At 41.0% G+C, this 17,309-nt stretch overlaps 1 protein-coding gene across 1 annotated transcript in view; it reads left to right on the plus strand.

Moving 5' to 3' along the window:
* The window catches only part of LOC142053390 (chloride channel protein C-like), an 82,553-nt gene that overhangs the window by 51,805 nt on the left and 13,439 nt on the right, over positions 1–17,309 (plus strand). The window contains exon 13 of the mRNA XM_075084995.1: positions 11,015–11,194. Coding sequence (XP_074941096.1) covers positions 11,015–11,194 — 180 coding nt within the window. The remainder of the gene's footprint in view (positions 1–11,014; positions 11,195–17,309) is intronic.

Consider the following 17,309-nt stretch of genomic DNA (forward strand, 5'->3'; position numbering starts at 1 on the left):
ATGCAAAATGTAAATGGCAACTTCTACAAAGACTGTATACTGATTGTAATCACAGTGTGCTAAGAAGAAAACATTTTGAATTTACAAGTGAATGTTGTACTGTAAATTATCAGATAGATGCAGCTACATGATCTGCTTTTATTATAATTCAGAAGTGGTGAGACAAATGTCTTTCCTGAAGAAAGATTTTTAAAAGAAACAAACGTATAAGAAGTTTGAAAGACTGCTTTGTTGCAGTTGGTCAAAACCTTAGGCAGAAAATTTGGAGGCATGAACAGGCAGATCAAATATAGTGAGTTTTGAAGCAGCTATCCTGTTCCTCTGGTTTCTGTCACAATGCACTTCTCTTTTCTGTCCAAAGCAAGGTCCCTGTTAGAGTATGAATGGGACTGTCATGGGGTTGGCAAACCTGCTTCAAGTATTGGGCATGCTGTGACAATGGATAGGAACTTAATATGAGGTTCTGGTTCTTGCTGTAAGGTTCATAGTGAGTGTAACACAGATCCCTTCAGCTCATGGAGAAGTCTTTCCACAGACCTCTTAGTTGCTGCTGCAGCCTGCCTGATGTTGAGGGAGGGATAACAAATCCACGCCGACTTTTGGTGTGTTTTCCATTTCTGGGGAGTCCCATGAAACCAAAAGTGACTTCTGCACACTTTCCGCAGAAGGAAAGGCACTGAAGCAGCATCTGGAACTGATCACCTGTGTTTCACAGCTCACTGATGGGCAGTGAGAGAGCCTCTCCGGCTCCTACAAGCCCTTATGTAAAACATGCACACAGTGACTTTCAGCTGTGTGAAAACTTAAAACAGCTTCTGCTGGCCCAGTGAGGAGCAGACTGACTCCCTTTTGCCTCACCTGGGAGGACAGGGCTGCCTGTACGGGTACCACCTTCAGCCTTCAGATGTGGTAGCATGCAGGTGGAGCGTGCACATACACACACAGAGAAATCGCATCCAGCCATCGCATGGGGTATTCCACTAATTGGTTAAGTCTGGTCTGTCTGGCCACCATTTGGCAAATACTGACAGTTTCCACTTAAAGCCAGCCAACCTCACTGGAAAGCCAGCTGTGCCGGCAGAGCGGCCAATCTCATGAAGATGTCATTGAACAACTGTTTGGGCTCATTCAAGAAAGAGTGGATCTGACTTGATGTGGGCTGAAATCCCCTGGGGGTCTTCGCTGGATATGGGAATACAGACATCCATTTATATAAGAGTTATACCTTAGTGTTCCTGAGTTACGTGTAAGGATACCATCTTTGTTCTGGTGCTGGGGACTACTTCCAAGTTCACCTTAAGCTGAAATGGATTCTCTTTGTTGTTCACATATATGTCACTTTTTCTGTTCCTGTGAGTGTTGCTACATCCTCATAAATATTAGTTGCTTGTCATACTGGTTGCCGTGATGGAAAGAGTTATTTATTTACAAGGAGGGAACAGATGGCAAAAGATACTTTAATGAATTTCAGCATGTTTGAGAAATGAAATACCCTTTTTAGAAATAATATCAGTTTTGTGAAGACATTACATGTTATTTCACACAATCACTAGGGAGGCTTGTTCTTCAGTACACAGAGTGTACACAAAGCCGCAGCAGAAGTAAGGCAAAAAAAAAAAAAAGAGACAGAATGGAGTAGTTTTATGAAAAGCCATAAAGCCACGAGTGTAGTTTTATTAGCTGCTGCCATTCAACACATGGAGTTGTGACAGTAGGTGAGTGGGAGATGAAAGTGACAGCAGATGGAAGAAGCCTGAGGAAGTTGAGTTGTGGTGTTGGGGATAAGGAAGGAGAGAGACAAAGCAAGTCAGACACATGAAATCCATTCCCAGAATTTCAGGTGCATATATTGACTATGTTTCATTATAAATACACTTATTTTCTGGAAGAACAGACAAGTAATACCAGCATTCATGATCTTATTTTTAACTGAGAAGTGTGTGTGTTCTCCACTGGTAGTAGTGGTCCTTGCATAAGTCATAACCAAGGAAAAAACAAGTACTGCACATAGAATCATAGAATCATAGATGTTGGAAATGACCTCTAGGATCATCAAAGTCCAACCGTCAACCCAACACTACCATCTCCCCTAAACCATGCCCTGAAGTGCCACATCTACACGTCTTTTAAATACCTCCAGGGCTGGTGACTCCACCACCTCTCCGGGCAGCCTCTTCCAACGCCTGACCACTCTTTCAGTGAAGAAATTTTCCCTAATTTCCAATCTAAACCTCCCCTGATGCAGCTTAAAGCCGTTTCCTCTCATTGCTTGTAACTTGGGAGAAGAGACCAACACTCACTACAACCTCCTTTCAGGTAGTTGTAGAGAGTGATAAGGTACATGATGGTACTTAGAGATCAAGGGGGTTAGTTAAATAAATTTTATTTTAAACGATTAATATATGTAGGAAGTTGTAGCTTACAGTATTTTTATGAAAAATTAATTATGGTTCCCAATGTGCTTGTGGTGTAAGAAGTGGGCTAGATTAATTTTAGAAATGGGAATGGTGAAGTTTGAGGGCTTAAATGCATTTTCCAAGTAAGTTGATTGTACAGGTGAAGTTGCTTGAAATCCTGGTTATAAGTGTCAAAAACTTCTCTTTACTGAATTGGGAACAGGGTATAATCTGTATTTCCAGATACCCAACGTCATGTTTTAATAACCTTACTATACTTTTCCACTAGAAAGAGCCTGATTCTTGGAAGGACTGAGCAATTTGAAATATTTTTCATATTTTTTCCCATGTGTATTACTTTAGTTTACTCATGTTGTAGTCTGTTAGACCTAAATTTCTGTACTTCATTTTGACTAAAGGGTCGTCTGATGATCTGTTGCTGATTATTAAAACATATATTGCTGTCACTGTCCATTCCCAAACATTTTAAAGCCCGCATTTTTAATATACTAGTCGGTGGTTTCTTGGACCAGGCAGAGTGGAAAAGCTAAGGTGGCTGGTACAGTACATGAGGGTGGAGGCCCTGAATGAAGCTTTTATAATAACTGTCTCATCGGAGCTTTCCTCTCTTCTTTCCAGTTTGGATTAGGTTTTTTGGCATATGTTTGCAAGAAACTCATCATGTCATTGCATTCAAACTGCAAGAGCCAGCTTACTATTTTGTGAATTTCCCTTGGAAATTGCTCTGCGATGATCTATCCAGAGAACATATATTTCTCTGTTTCTTTGGTTATAAGCAAGACCATGAGGCATTTATTTTAGTGTTCAATTTACTTGCTTCTCTCACTTTATTCCTATGGAAGTTTGTTTGAAATGTTTCTTTGAATTTAAATAGCTTGTACCAGTGTCATTTTGAGAAATGTCTGTCTTTGCTCTGGTTGGTCATAATGCCAGGGCAGAAAGATTTAACACAAGGGTAACTTTTTTTTTTTTAAAAAAAGATTCCTACAGGCTCAGATAATAATTTGGAAAGCACAAGGATGCTGAATCATCCCCATTCTGAATACAGTAATAATAATTGGTACATACACCAGTGTTAACCCATTAGACATCAAGATGGCTAATACATCTTTGGATCTTTCTTCCATTTATACACATTCATATGTGTTCTCTCTAAAGCCAGCTAGGCATTGCTTGCAGGTGTCCTCTGTTCCTGACCATTCAGCTAAGCAGCCTTGGCGGGAGGGTGTTTGCTCCTGGCCCCCTGAGAGCCTGGCTGCTGCAGCATCCCCTGTGTCTTGGAGATCCCAGATGAGGGTTTGGATGCCCCATGGTTGAGGTGAGAACCCATTTAGGATCTCTGACGTTTCCACCAAATGTGGTCTTCTGCAGGCCATGTCTGTTGGATGCCACTCTTCAATAGCCATGGTGCAGAGCCTGGTGTTGGGCTTGAGTGCTGTCGATATACATGTAAGGGCTGAGAGCAGGTGCATGCCAGACAGCTGCTTGTTTGGACTGAGACATTTCCACACACACTACTAATCACGTGGGGAAATGCACAGTTCTGAATAGAAACACCAAGTGAGTTGAGATGCCTTCAGGTTTGGATGGAAGTAGTGAGCGGGCACTGTCAATAGCTCTGACTATTTAGATGCCTGTACTCCCCTTAATACTGACATGGCTAAAGTAGACTGCTAGTTACAATTTGTAAATTTGTTTTTGGACTTGCACTGTGAAAACTAAGTCAAGGACTACGACCTTTATGTTTTTACCTACGGTTTTGCAGGTGGTGCACCAAGGCTGTAGTTTTTAAGCTGCTGTTTGAGTAACTCCAGCATGTGATCCACTCACATGATCCTTTACTTGCTTATCCCAAGGTCTCATGCACAACCTAATTAATTTTTTTAAAGCTAAATGCCCTTGTATAAACAGCAACATCTATGCAAAGTGGGTAGGAGCTGCTATTTTTCTAACTTGGTAGTATTTTATACTGACAGTGCTGGTGGGAAAAACTTCATAAGGGAAAAAGGAACAGAAAAACAAACTCTTGGCAGAAAACCCCCAAACACTCAACATTCTACTCCCCCCACACTCCCCCCCCCCCCCCCCCCGCCAATTCATCTCTTTTCCAAAACACAAAGGCTTTCTTATCTGTTTCCTTTGTTTCTTTTTTGTTCTGCAATTTTTCAAGCATTAGGGAGAGACAGTTTCCCAGCAGATTATGAGACCTTGTGGAAATCCATTTGTCTTTAGCATACAGTAGTTGCTAAACATATATAACTTTCAAATCCTCCCTGGGAAATAAGTGACAGAGACATGCAGCTAACCCAAACAACACATTTCACAGTAAGTGCTGTACTATCAAAAGGCCTTTGGACTGAATAGCTAAATGTCCCCGCATTTAAGGCTATTGAGGGAGCCAGGACCAGGGGATCCTGGGAAGCTTGTCATCTTACAGTCAATGTAAATATTTGTAGATATACTGAATGGAGACTGAACTCTGCCAAACTTTTGGCTCCTGATTTAACCAGAAGAATTTCTCACTCAGTCTAGCGTTCAGCTAAACTAGAGACAGCAAGGAGTCATAGGCCTTATATGCCATGCAAAGTTCCACTGAGAACTGATTTTAAATAGATCTAATTAAACAAAGCACATCACTGGCATGCATGCACTTACATCAATGCACATGGTGATTTTATGGGTTTAATTTAACTTTAAATGTGTCTATTTCAGGGGCTAGCACTGAGTGGAGCAATTAAATTTTAAAATTAATTTAATTTAAGTGGTGTCCTTTTCCAGCATAAGGAGGTTTTATAGACCTTTTTGTTTCCCTTTATTGATCTCAGTGGTATTCTGTGAACATACTTAAAGAACGATTTTTTTTTACAGAATTCACTTGCAAAACTACTGAATTCCATCATCTGCACACGATTAACATTGCTGTAGTACATATATACTTTTCTGTTATATAGTGAGATCAATATTGGCGTGTAACTTTTTGATAGCTTTTTCATCATTTGCTTTTACCAAATGTCTTGTTGAAAAGAAAATTGGTGGGCCTGTGACAAGTATGCAGAAATCTTTTAAAATAACCTTTTAAGAAAAAAAAAAAAGAATTTGTATTTAAATATAAGCAATTTCCTGCAATGCTATGAGTTTATTCACAATGGGGTTTCTTTAAAGATGACAGAGCAAAAGGAAGATAATATAGATAAACTGTATTTATAATGTAGTAGCAGTTACAGGTCTTCACAGCAGTGTGGCTGGTTCTGTACTAGAGTGAAAATTATTAAATAAATCTGTTTGTTTTTTGTGGCCAAATGAAATGTATTTAAAAAAGAAAAAAGAATGCCCTAGTCTCAGAAGATGCATGAATAGTAGAAACTAGAACTGAATAGCTCTAATACTTGCCAATGTTTATAACACAGGTAAGTAATTTTAATGACCTCCACCTGATGATGTTCCCCTAATCTAACCAGCCTGCCCTCTCAATAGTTTGGAGCCCTGACTGTGCTCAGACTAAAAATCACCACAAACATTAAGCAAACCCCAAAACAACCTCCTGAGAAGTATTTATACAAGATGTGCTGGCCAGTCAGAGCAATAAAACAATGGTTTACAAGAAGCCCAAACAAAACCTAGGGCTGTCCTGAGGAGGATGGCCTGTGGTGAGTCAATGGATAAACATTCTCAGTGCAGAAAGAGGAGGACGGGAGCGACAGCTAAAAAAGACTATAAGGGCAAATCTGTGAATAAATCCAAGCAAGCAGGACTGCCTGTGTTCTCATGCACCTTGGTCCTTGGAGTGTGTTTGAGTTAGGATTATGCTTTTCTTCCACCCCCCTTTAAGTCCTTTGATTCGTTTGATACTTGCATAAAATATAGAGTAAGTCCTATTTGACGAAAAGTTCTCTTGTACTGCATGTTGTCTAAGGAAACCTCCATGTTATGATTAGATCTGTTATGGTTAGATCCTTAACAATTTATTTCAGTGGGAAAACTTCCATTGGATTTAATAGCAACAGGGCCCAAACTAAATTTCTGTGAATCATTTCAAGACAGTTTACCATTCAGGGATATTGGATTCTTACCAAATGACTGACTTATTTAGGTCATAAGGCAGATTGTCTTTGTTCCACGTTATATCCAGTCTCATGGACATGTTCTTGAGATGAACCTGAAACTTAGATATCATAACTTTGGTGAAATAGCCTTAATACTTTAACACATTACGCTACTATAGTGAATTACATTTTGGAGAAAATGTTCTCACATGTCCTATAAAAGAAAAATTTATGTGAGATCTGTTTTAGTAGTGTGGCTACAGCTCTGTGTCTCTCCTTGAGGTAAATCTAATAATGTAAGAAAGATCTACTTGACAAAATCCAAATGTAAGTAAGTACCTCTTGTTATTCCATACAAAAAGGCATTTTCCAAATGGTAAATGACGTGACCTTGCTTGAAACTGTATTCTGAAACTGAGGACTTTGTTACATAAACACAAGCGTGCAGCAGCAGTGGCACTCATCAGCTAAGCAAAGCATCTTTGGGAGGCATTTGGGCAGGCTTGTAGTTGTGCAGGAGAAGGGACCCACCAACGGTGGGGACCCTTCCCGCAGGGGCTGATGCCTAGGCATGGCATACTTTTGTGCTCTAACTGGCCCCTAGGCAGCACTGCTACCTGGAGGGCTGTGAGCATGGCCTGGTTGGCTGGCATGGCCATTGGTGGGCTAGTGCAAATGTAGGTGCCTGGGATGGTTTTTAGGCTCCTGTTCACTGTTTGTACCCTCCTTCTGGCTCTTCTGTGAGTTTTCTTTGCCTTCTTTGATCTGGGCTGCTACTGGGAAGGCTGATCCTGGTAAAGGCATGTTAAGCACCCATTTAACAACAGCCTGAACACCCAGCTCCACAGAAGGAGGGGCACCAGGAGACCATGGTTAAGTTGTGGGTGGCAAATGGAGACTGCCATGATGGGGAAGGCTGGAGACCTGTGACTACTGGCAGCAAGAAAATGGTTCCTTCTCCACTTTCAGCTCTGCAACTGCAGAATAGGTTTAGTGCTCTGGAAGCAGATGGAGGAGGACACATGATTTAGTGACAACAGCCATAGGTAAGACACAGTGCCTTGTTTTCTTCACTGTCTACAAACAAGGACTCCTAGGTCTCTGAATTTAGTGTAAAACTTAAAGGAGAACTGCCAGCGGTAGCTAAGGACTGAGTGAGGGATTACTTGTGAAAACTTGAGCCATAGAAGTCTACAAGACCAGATAGGTGGCATCTAAGGATGCTGAGAGAGCTGGCCAATGTCTTTGCGAGGCTGCTATATTTCATCTTTGAAAGGTTGTGGAGATTGGGGGAAATCCCCAATGATGGCAGAATTGTGCCTGTGTCCAAAAAAGACCAAAAGTTCACCTAGAAAACTATAGGTCAGTCAGCCTCACTTCAGTCACTGGGAAGATCATGAAGTGAGTCCTCTTGGAATAGATTTCTGGGCACATGAAGGAGAAGGATGTTGTCAGGACCAAAGGTAAACCATGCTTCACTGACCTGATTGTCTTCTGTGAGGAAATGAGTGGGTTTGTGGAGGAGGGGAGAGCAGTGGATGTCATTTACCCTGACTTTAGCAAGGCTTTTGACACTGACTTTCATCATATCCTTGTATCTAAGATAAGATGTTACAGTTTAAAGGCTGAACAACTGGATGGTAGAATAACTGGTTGGGTGGTTGGCCTTAGAGGGTGGTGGTTACTGGATCATACACTGCCTGGAGGCCTAACAAGTAGAGCAGTGCAGGGTCTATCCCTGGACCTAGGCTGTTTAACATTTTAATAAATGACATGGAGGAGACAATGGAGTGTACTTTCAACAGAAATGCAGATGATGTCAAACCGGGATGGTCGGGGCTGGACCACTTATGCTTTGAGGCTGAAGGGCTGGGGCTTGTTCAGCCTGGAGATGAGGAGGCTTTGGAGGCACCTAACAGTGTGCCTCCCCTCCACTCATAACTATTGGAGATCATTGAGAGGATGGAGCCATGGTCTTCACAATGGTGCATGGTGGACAAGAAACAACAGGCACAAGTTGAAACAAGAGATGTTCATACTGGATATGAGGAAATACCTTTTCACCATGAGGATGGTGGGGTAGTGGCACAGGCTGTCTAGGGTGGTTGCACAGCCTCCATCCTTGGAGGTTTTTAAGACCTGACTGGAGAAAGATCCAAGCAAATGGTTTGAGCTCATGGCTGAGTCTACCTTCAGCAGGAGTTTGGACTACAGAACTGCTGAGGTCCCTTCTACTTGAATGATCCTTGATTCTTATGATCCTATAGATACAACTCCAGTTTGGCTTAGTGTTTTTCTGAGAAGCAATATATATTGGTAAAGGCTTTCTTTAGCCAATTTTATTTAAAGATGCCTTGGCCTTGTAACAGTCTTTCATAAAAAAACTTTTGCCTGCTTGTCTCCCCCACCCCCAAAGTAAGGTTATACTTTACAGCAACAGAGAGAAGACTCCTTGAAAGAAATGTCACTGACAACAAGCAGTGAATCAGCGCCAGCCCTTAGTGTGTTCTTACATCTGAAAAAGCTGACTGATGATAATGCAAGGTGTATAGTTGATGTAGACAATACAGACACTTTATAAAAACCCAGACAGAGCCAAGATCACAGAACCATATAAAGAGCTATCCCTCACTTCTATACAAATGACTGATTTGACAAAACCTAAGGATGTTTCATGGTCTTCTGCAATAATGTGGAACATTTACTTTCCGTGCAATAGAGCAAAACTGTAAAGTTGTGAAGATGGAAAACCTGTGTACTGCTAAGAAATACCCTCTAGAAACTGCTGAAATATAATGGTATTCATATTGCTCTTGTTTAAAAATCACTTGGGGTTTGCACATATTTCTTGTCATCCGGGAAGTAGCTATTACCATTAATCATGTTTTCCCATTGTGTATACTGTGCTAGGTACAGTACTTTTAAGAGTAATACAGCGTATAGTATTTGTAGACAAAGCCTAAGGCAGGCAAATACAGATTTTTATCTGGCCTATGGAGATAGAAAAGAGGCAAAGGATGAACAGGAATCTACTCATTTAGGAAAAATAAAACTCCTCTGGGGAAGTGTTTTACACAACAGACAGACACAGTGGCACAGTTCTGACAGCAACTCACCCTTGGCAGCATCTGTGGTTCCCACTGAGTTCCATTACTTGTACTGCATCAACTGGTAGCACCAAGTGAGATTAAGAATGAAAAAATCCATCTCTTCGGGATTTTTAAGCTTTGTTTTCATTAGTTGACACTGAATCCTGCACTCAGCCACTTTGATTTGCAAGGTGAACTACTGCTCATTTTAACTCAGAGGCAAAATGCGGTTCAGAGAGGTTCATTTTTCCATAAGTTGCTGTTCTGGTCCCTGCAAATGTGGATCTATACAAGATGGTGTTCCAAATTTTCATTGCCTGCAGTCTGTTTCATAGAACTGGGGATGGGTATGATGTGATTCGATGTATATGAGACACTTCTTTTTCAGGATTCATTTAAATCCTTCCCAGTTTAGAAGAAGAATAATCTTGTTTCACAGCTGTGTAGGTGCCATGTATGAAATGCACTGTCTTCTCAGTTCAGCTACTCGTAGGCAGGTGGTCACATCACAAACCATCAGAGTAACTGGCTTGAAAAAATAATGTTGTGTCTCTCAGGAGGGAGGACAATAATTAACAGCATATGGAAAGAGTTGCTTTTACCACAGGGATGAAAGGTACATTGGTAAAACAGGATGTGGGCAAATTTATGTTCCAGTTGTCTCTGTCTGTGGTTTGTGTCAGCCTGTGTCTGAACAGGAGATTCTGGCTTATGGTGTGTCTAGATGATAGTCAGAATAATTAATGTATTTTTCTGAAACTGGAAAATATAAAACAAACCTAAAACTAGAGCAGTTCATTGACGTCAGTTGTAAGAATCCGGCCTACTGTAATTCCATAGAAATTGCTCCTGAATTTTCCAGAAAGCATCTTTATTTTTCATTTCACCCTACTGTCAGAAATAGTGGGTACTCATATTTTTCAGTTTTGTATGTTCATATTTCCTGAAACTGTGCCTAGAACCTGAAAAGTGTTAGAAAATACTGGAAAAATCCATATATGATTTGTAAGCTACCTTTGAAGAGGCTATCTTTCTAGCTGCTACCGCTGCAAAAAATCCTGTTGCAATGATAAGTGTAAGCCTGAATTTCTCCAAAGTGCTTAACTTTAAACTATTTGGTATCAGCCAGAATTCCAGAGGATTTCAGCTCAGATTAAAAATATTTTTTTAATGTGAAAAGTCATGCAAATTGATAAATGGGTCTTACAATATCCTGTCTAGGATGACCATGTCATGCATATGGTTGAATTTATCATGTATCTCACACAAAGAAAGGCAATGCTTGATAAGCAGTTTTATTGGGTAATTACATTTTTTTTTTTACATTTGCAAATAAAGCAGCATGATTTCCATCTTGAAGTAATTTACTAACACATTATAAACTCGTCAAATGCTAACGTGGTACAGTATGCTTCATTTCCTGTTTACTAAATAATCCTTTGGCTGTCTGCTTTGTGTCTTCCAGGTTGAACCTGGAATTGTTCTCTGCCAGGGACGTCATGGAGCCTGGCGTCAGAGTCCTTCACCTGAAGGAAAGCATTGCTTCCTTGGCTCAGCTTCTTGCAAGTACAAGCCATGGCGGATTCCCAGTGGTTTGCAGGCCCAAGCCAGACCATGCAGAGGTGTTCCAGGGAACTATTAAAAGGTAAAAATGCTATCAAATTGATGTCATGTGATGTTTCTGGCTGTTCATCAGGTTTTTTTTTTCTTTAAGCATCTGTTTGTGAAGATTATTTGGGATGGATATGAAAGTTGTTCTTACTTTCTTTAGCATGAACAGCAGGTGTCCTTTAAAGGAAGGACCTAGGTCCTTTCTAGTACAAGGTTATCTCTTGCATCAGGGATTTATTGAAGCAGCACCAATGAATTGATCTTACAGGAACGTGGAAAAAGGGAAAATTGCCCTTCAGAGCCTTAAAGGTTCACTGAAACAGTAATTTAAAAGGATTTGAATCTAGTTACTCATGAAACGTCCCATGCCAATTCAGAGCTGGCCTGCTCTTTCTTCACCATTTTTTCATTTTATTAGTGTGTGCTTTTACAGGAAATGAGTTAACATAAATCATATCATAGACGAGATAAGCAACAAAGTCACTGGAAGTAGTAACATGCTAGAGTAAACAAGAATTAGGCTAAAGGAATCTTTGCCATATGGGGGACTCTCAAAAGGCATATAAAGTCTCCTGATTAATGAAGTATTTATAGTACTGTACTTCATATGACTGCAGGAGTGAATTCATCCTTTCAGGAAGGTATCTTAAGAGTGTCATTTGAGTGGTGGGTCATGAGTGGCAGATGCAGCAACTTAATTTCCACCTTGAGTATCCTAGAGGAAGGGAGAAGATGCATACGCAACTCCTACTGCATAGGAGTTCACACAGCAAAGCCCTATTAATTATGCTTCCAATAACTGTAATACAAACACATGCCCAGTTTTGTATTGTAATATCATAATCTTTCATAATTTGCATGGTGTCTTTTGTCCCAAATGACTGTAGCATTCTACATCTTTTCTTGAAGAACCGGTTTTTTTTATGCACTTCTGCTTTAATGCCTTAACTGCATGGCAGCTGGGAGCTATCTGTGAGCAAACAGGGATGAAAGTATTTTCTTCTGTTGATCTGGATGGGGAAAAATGTTATTTGTGCATCATCAGTGGAAATTTGGTTAGGACTTGTCTGCTTGCCTGCTTTATAACAAATTTTCAAGGATGAACCGCTGGCAGCTGGATCACACGAACTTACCTCATAGCAATGTGGTCAGCTGCCCTTTTGGAGCATGAAGATGAGAAGGGAGTGAATATTTAATAAAAATTGTGAACTTGCTTCATTGACAAGTGAAACAGTTTGAACCTTTTAGGAAGATAAATATCTGCTTGGAATGAGAATTGTACAATGGAAATTGTTTGGGTCACAGTGGCCTGCAGGAGTAACATCATCAATAAGTGCGGTATTTATACTTGTATATGATATGTATACTTGTTCCCTCATGGTGATGCTATCATAAATATTATTAATTAAGAAATGTGCTAAGGCACTAAAACCTCAGTTTCTGGGTGATAGTCTGTAGTGTGCACCAATCTAAAGATATTGTATAGAATAAACTAGTGTGTCTTTTCAGTTCTCGGCTGCCCATGGCAATAAAACTAGAAAGCACACTAACAACTGATCCAGCCAGAGTTCCTTTTAAATTCAGTTTTTAGTTTCATAATTTCCTTAATTCACCAAATCACTTTGCAGTGAGCGTCCCAGGCTGCTGAGGAGTATGCTCAGTTTATGCAAATAGCGTTGTGCTTTGTAATGCAAAGTGGTATGGGAGCAAGCAAAAAGGGGGGACGGAAGGCTGATCACCAGCACATCCCAGAAAAAGATGCCTTTAGAGAAAAGCTGATGCTACCTGACAATTCCAGTAGGCTTATGGTTTGCTAATCCCAGAGCTCTTTTATGATACATTCTGTTAGATCCTTTTAAAAGGGATGAAGGAAGAAGTTTGTTTCCCTGTCACTTTCAGCATAAATGAGCTGTTGTTAGACTATTTTGAGTAAAACCAGGATAATGTTTTAAATGGTTGACAAAGAAGCAGCAAATGGCTTTTTTGGCTAGTCAGTTGCTCACTCCAGTGAAACCCATACAGAGACATTGTCTGGGAGCAAGCGCTGTGTTCTGGGGTGCTCTGACGACATCCCATCTGGCCCTAGTGCATGCCCAGCAGCCTGAGTAGTTGCCTGATGAGTTCTGGGTGCCTTCTTCCCAGCAGGGACCATGGGTGACTTTGCTGTTCTGCTGTTCTCACCAATACCAGGAAGGTAATTCTCTGCAGCCATCCTCTGAAACAAGCCTCCAAAAATGTGATGTGTCATGGAATTAGAATATTCATAACCATAAGCAGCTAGGATTTGGGTTTTCCATTACTCACAAAATTACAGCTCTTGCAGCACGTAACTGTTAAGACCAAGATGAGAAATGCTGTGGACTCCTTAAAGGAGAAGGGTGCTGTTCAACCCCTTCCCCTATGAGATCTAATGCAATCCTATGTGGAGGTGACATGGCCACAGGCAGAAAAATGCTAAGTTATTTTTCCATCTTGTACATCAATAAAGTTAAAGTGGAGGAAATGTGGCTTGCCTGGCATATTTTAAAAAAGGTGGCTTGGGGAAGATGCAAAAAATAATTGCCATGATGTTTTTCTTGAGAGTTGCCTTGGGCATTATTATTGATTCTCAAATGTGGTTTGTTTTTTCTTCTAGTACAAAAATGTTATTATTAGGTTAAAAAGAAGGGGGCAACAAGCTAACGAAGGGAAAGAAGCAAACAATCTGCTAAGCTTGCATGAAGGCAGCAGCTCATAATTTTTTAATACTGCTTCTTATTTATGTGTTTTTCTGTACTGTTTCTTCTCGTGAAATAAGCATGGATGAAAGACTAAATTTGGACGAAATGTAAAAGTTATTCAGTACCTGAGCGCACTTGGAAACTGTAGTGATGAGAGTTGCTGTACAAGGACAAAGTGTTGTAATGTTTTATAATGCATATGAATGATTCTGACCCTTTGAAGAGAAAAGGTCAATGTCAGTTCTTAAAAGCAAGGACTGTGTCCAGGCAATGTTGGCTGGAACTTGCATGGGCCTACAAATCCACCTCAGTGCTGGCCTGTAGCAAATACCCAGGTATTCCAATTTTATTAAAACCAAAAACCAAACACCAAACAAAACCCCAAAAATCTTCCAGATCTGCTTAGTGGGGGCAGATTTTTCTCCTGCTCTTTGTGATCTGGATGCTTACCCGCGGGGGATCAAGGTCAGATCACCAAAGACGTTTTTACATGGGTGACCTAAATCTGAAGCTGTTATCTTCCCCAGTTGAGTAAGCAGTAGAGACTAAAACCAAAACCAACTACTAAAGAAAACCTCTTGGCTTTAAAATTGTTGAAGAAGCAAGCTGTAGCTGAGAAGCAAGTTTCCAAAACAAAGATCTCCTTAGAGTAATACTTTTGACACTTTGCCATAGGCAGAGCTCTGTGCATGCCTGGGAAACCCTCGCAGAATTCAGTTTGAGGAACGTGTGGCTGATGAACTTCATGCATGGCATTGATGGGGATGATCAACTTACTGTGAGCAACACAGAGGGACTGGCCTCCCCCCTTCATTTCTCCCCCAGTAATGATGATACTTGCACATCAGAATAAAACAAGCTGTTCTTTTGCACTGCAGCTGAAATGCCTCCCCTGTATTCCCTCAGCGACTGCAGGGAGGGAGCTGGGCTGTTATGAATGTGCTAGCCCAAAGTCTGCTGAGCGCTATAAATGTCATGCCCTAAATGGCATGCCCTCCTGGGTAGGTGGAATTCATTCTTCAGAGAGACCTGAGGATGGGACCACAGCCTTCCTTCCTAGGAAGTTTCTGCCGGAGACACTGCGTGAGGCTGTAAATCCATATTGAGGAGTTGTTAGGAGGTCCCCTGCCTCTCTCTAGCCTTGGGTGCTCTAGTCTGTGGCTCCAGATACTCCTCCAGTGCGAGAAGGTAGAGTTATTCTTCTGCCTAATTTCTGGGAGACCAAAACTGAAAAAAGAGTTATTTTTTTCACTTCCACATTTGTTACAAAGTGCTGGTGTAGGGCCATTGTGGGACAATCGAGTGGTTCTTTGACATGATGCAGAGATTAGACATGTGATCACTTGTGTTTTGCTGCTCCATCTACTTTCCCAGAGGTTACTTTATAATGTAAACCACAGCAAAAACAGAAGACATGGAAGATTTGAGGAGGAAAGCTCTAGGTAGTGAATTTATTTTCCCTGGCTATGAACATGGGTGGGATATAACATGGGAGGTGATGATACCTCATGGTCATCATCAATGTGTTTGCTGCCATGCTGCACATCCTCCCATGCATGGTCTCTTCCCTACGTGTGTGTGACAATCATGTACTCTCTGATTTCTTCCACCAAAATGAATGACAATGACTCTACCTAGGTGCTTTTTTTCTGAGGTGCTGTTTATCCCTTATTATATGTGGGTTTCCTGCATATTTGTGACTGATGAATACCATGTTCCTCCCAGGGACTGTTCCGATGTTGGTGGCTTTTCTTGCTTTTACTTCGCTTTTGCCAAGGAAAATGAAAGAGCAGGGTTTCCATACTGCGGTTAAATCCTCCTGGTATTCACTGAAGAAAAGCAGGTGGATGCTGGTGTCTTGTTAGGCAAGGATCTGTCCCCTCCATTTCCTTTGAGGAGAAGTGGTGCAGAGAGGCAGAAGCTGGAGTGCTGCCTCGCAGTCTTAATTCCAGCCTTGAACACAGCTATGAGACAATTTTCCTGGAGAAACTACTGGGCTGACAAATACCACTGAGTAGCCCGTTTGGGAATTTTAACATAACAAATAAGCCATTTTGTTCATGCCTGAACCTCCCAGATCTGTACCATACATAGCTCTCCTGTTGTACGGCTGAAGGCTGGATTCCTTGTTTTTGCCTTGCCCTCTTACCTACACAGCTGTTAGCCATTACTCTGCATTTTGTTTGCCTATCTTTGGGCTGAAGGAAATTTTTTTTTGCTTGATTTAATTTGATTAGGAGAAAGTAATTATGCAGAAACCACAATGTCTCTGACTGTAAGCAGACTGTACAGAATATATCTGTCTAAGCAGAAATGGGTAAAACTTGGTTTTCTGCTACTTCTCTACAGGATGTGACATTTCTGGCATTGTGCCTGCATTTTTGTGTATATTTTTTCACCTAGGAAACCCCATCTCTTCCCACCTATCAAGTTTACTGAAACTTCAGCATTTGTGGTTGATGGAAATTGTTGTTTTTGGGCCAAAAAGAAATTTCAGTAAAAATATTGTAGGTAAAGTTGTCAAAAATCCATGTAGTTTACCATGTTTGAACTGTTTTATTACACGTTTTGTTATGCTATATGGGAGTGTATTGACTATGTAATTGCCTTATTCAAACTAAGTTTGTTTGATACAAGTAAAGTGAAGTGTTCACAGGGCCTAATTCCCATTTTTGGAACAAAGTTGGGAATTTAGGATCCTTTCAAAAAATAGAACGTTGGGCTCTAAATCAGAAAAGAAATATATTTAAAAGCTGTGGTCTTTGTGTAGTTGAAAAGTTACCAAAGCCTGGACTTTCAGAAATGCCTAGTGACTGAAAGCATGGCTTCCCATCTGAAGACATTTCAAAAGGTCTAATATTCTGGAGAACAGATTTTATCCATCTTAAAATAAAGCCTAATTACTTCTGAAGATCTTGTTCTGGAAGGTGAGTTAGAGCCTGCTTTTCTGTGTAATCACACAAATAGCTCTAAATTTTGTGAGCTTTTCTTAAAAAAGCCCAGCTGGCCTGAGCCAAGCTGCATGGGCCCGCAGAGCACAGCATCGCTGCTGCGACACTCCTGGCGAGCCCAGCAGGACTCCATTGCTCACACAGAGCTGGATTTGGAAACTTACTTCAGTGAGGCTGGGAGCGCTGGCAAGAACACTGAGGGTTACATCTTTCCACTTCAGAAACTCAGGGGAGATACTAAACATCCGCTCGATCAGCAGCGAGCTCCCCACTCTAATTCTTGCTCAAAGGATGTCATGTCTAATGGAGCCAAACTGCCAGAGAACTGCACCTGAGAGGAGGATTTCTGCCTCAGGTTAGTCCCCGGTCTGGAGTCAGAAGAACTGCCAGTGGAGGGAGCCAAACTACATTTCTATTTGCAATATTAATTTTGCTGCTGGTCTTGCTGCCCTGCACTTTCTGCTTCCTTCGTGGTAGA

This window comes from Phalacrocorax aristotelis, chromosome 2 (genome assembly GCF_949628215.1).
Source record: "Phalacrocorax aristotelis chromosome 2, bGulAri2.1, whole genome shotgun sequence".
Lineage (NCBI taxonomy): Eukaryota > Metazoa > Chordata > Aves > Suliformes > Phalacrocoracidae > Phalacrocorax > Phalacrocorax aristotelis.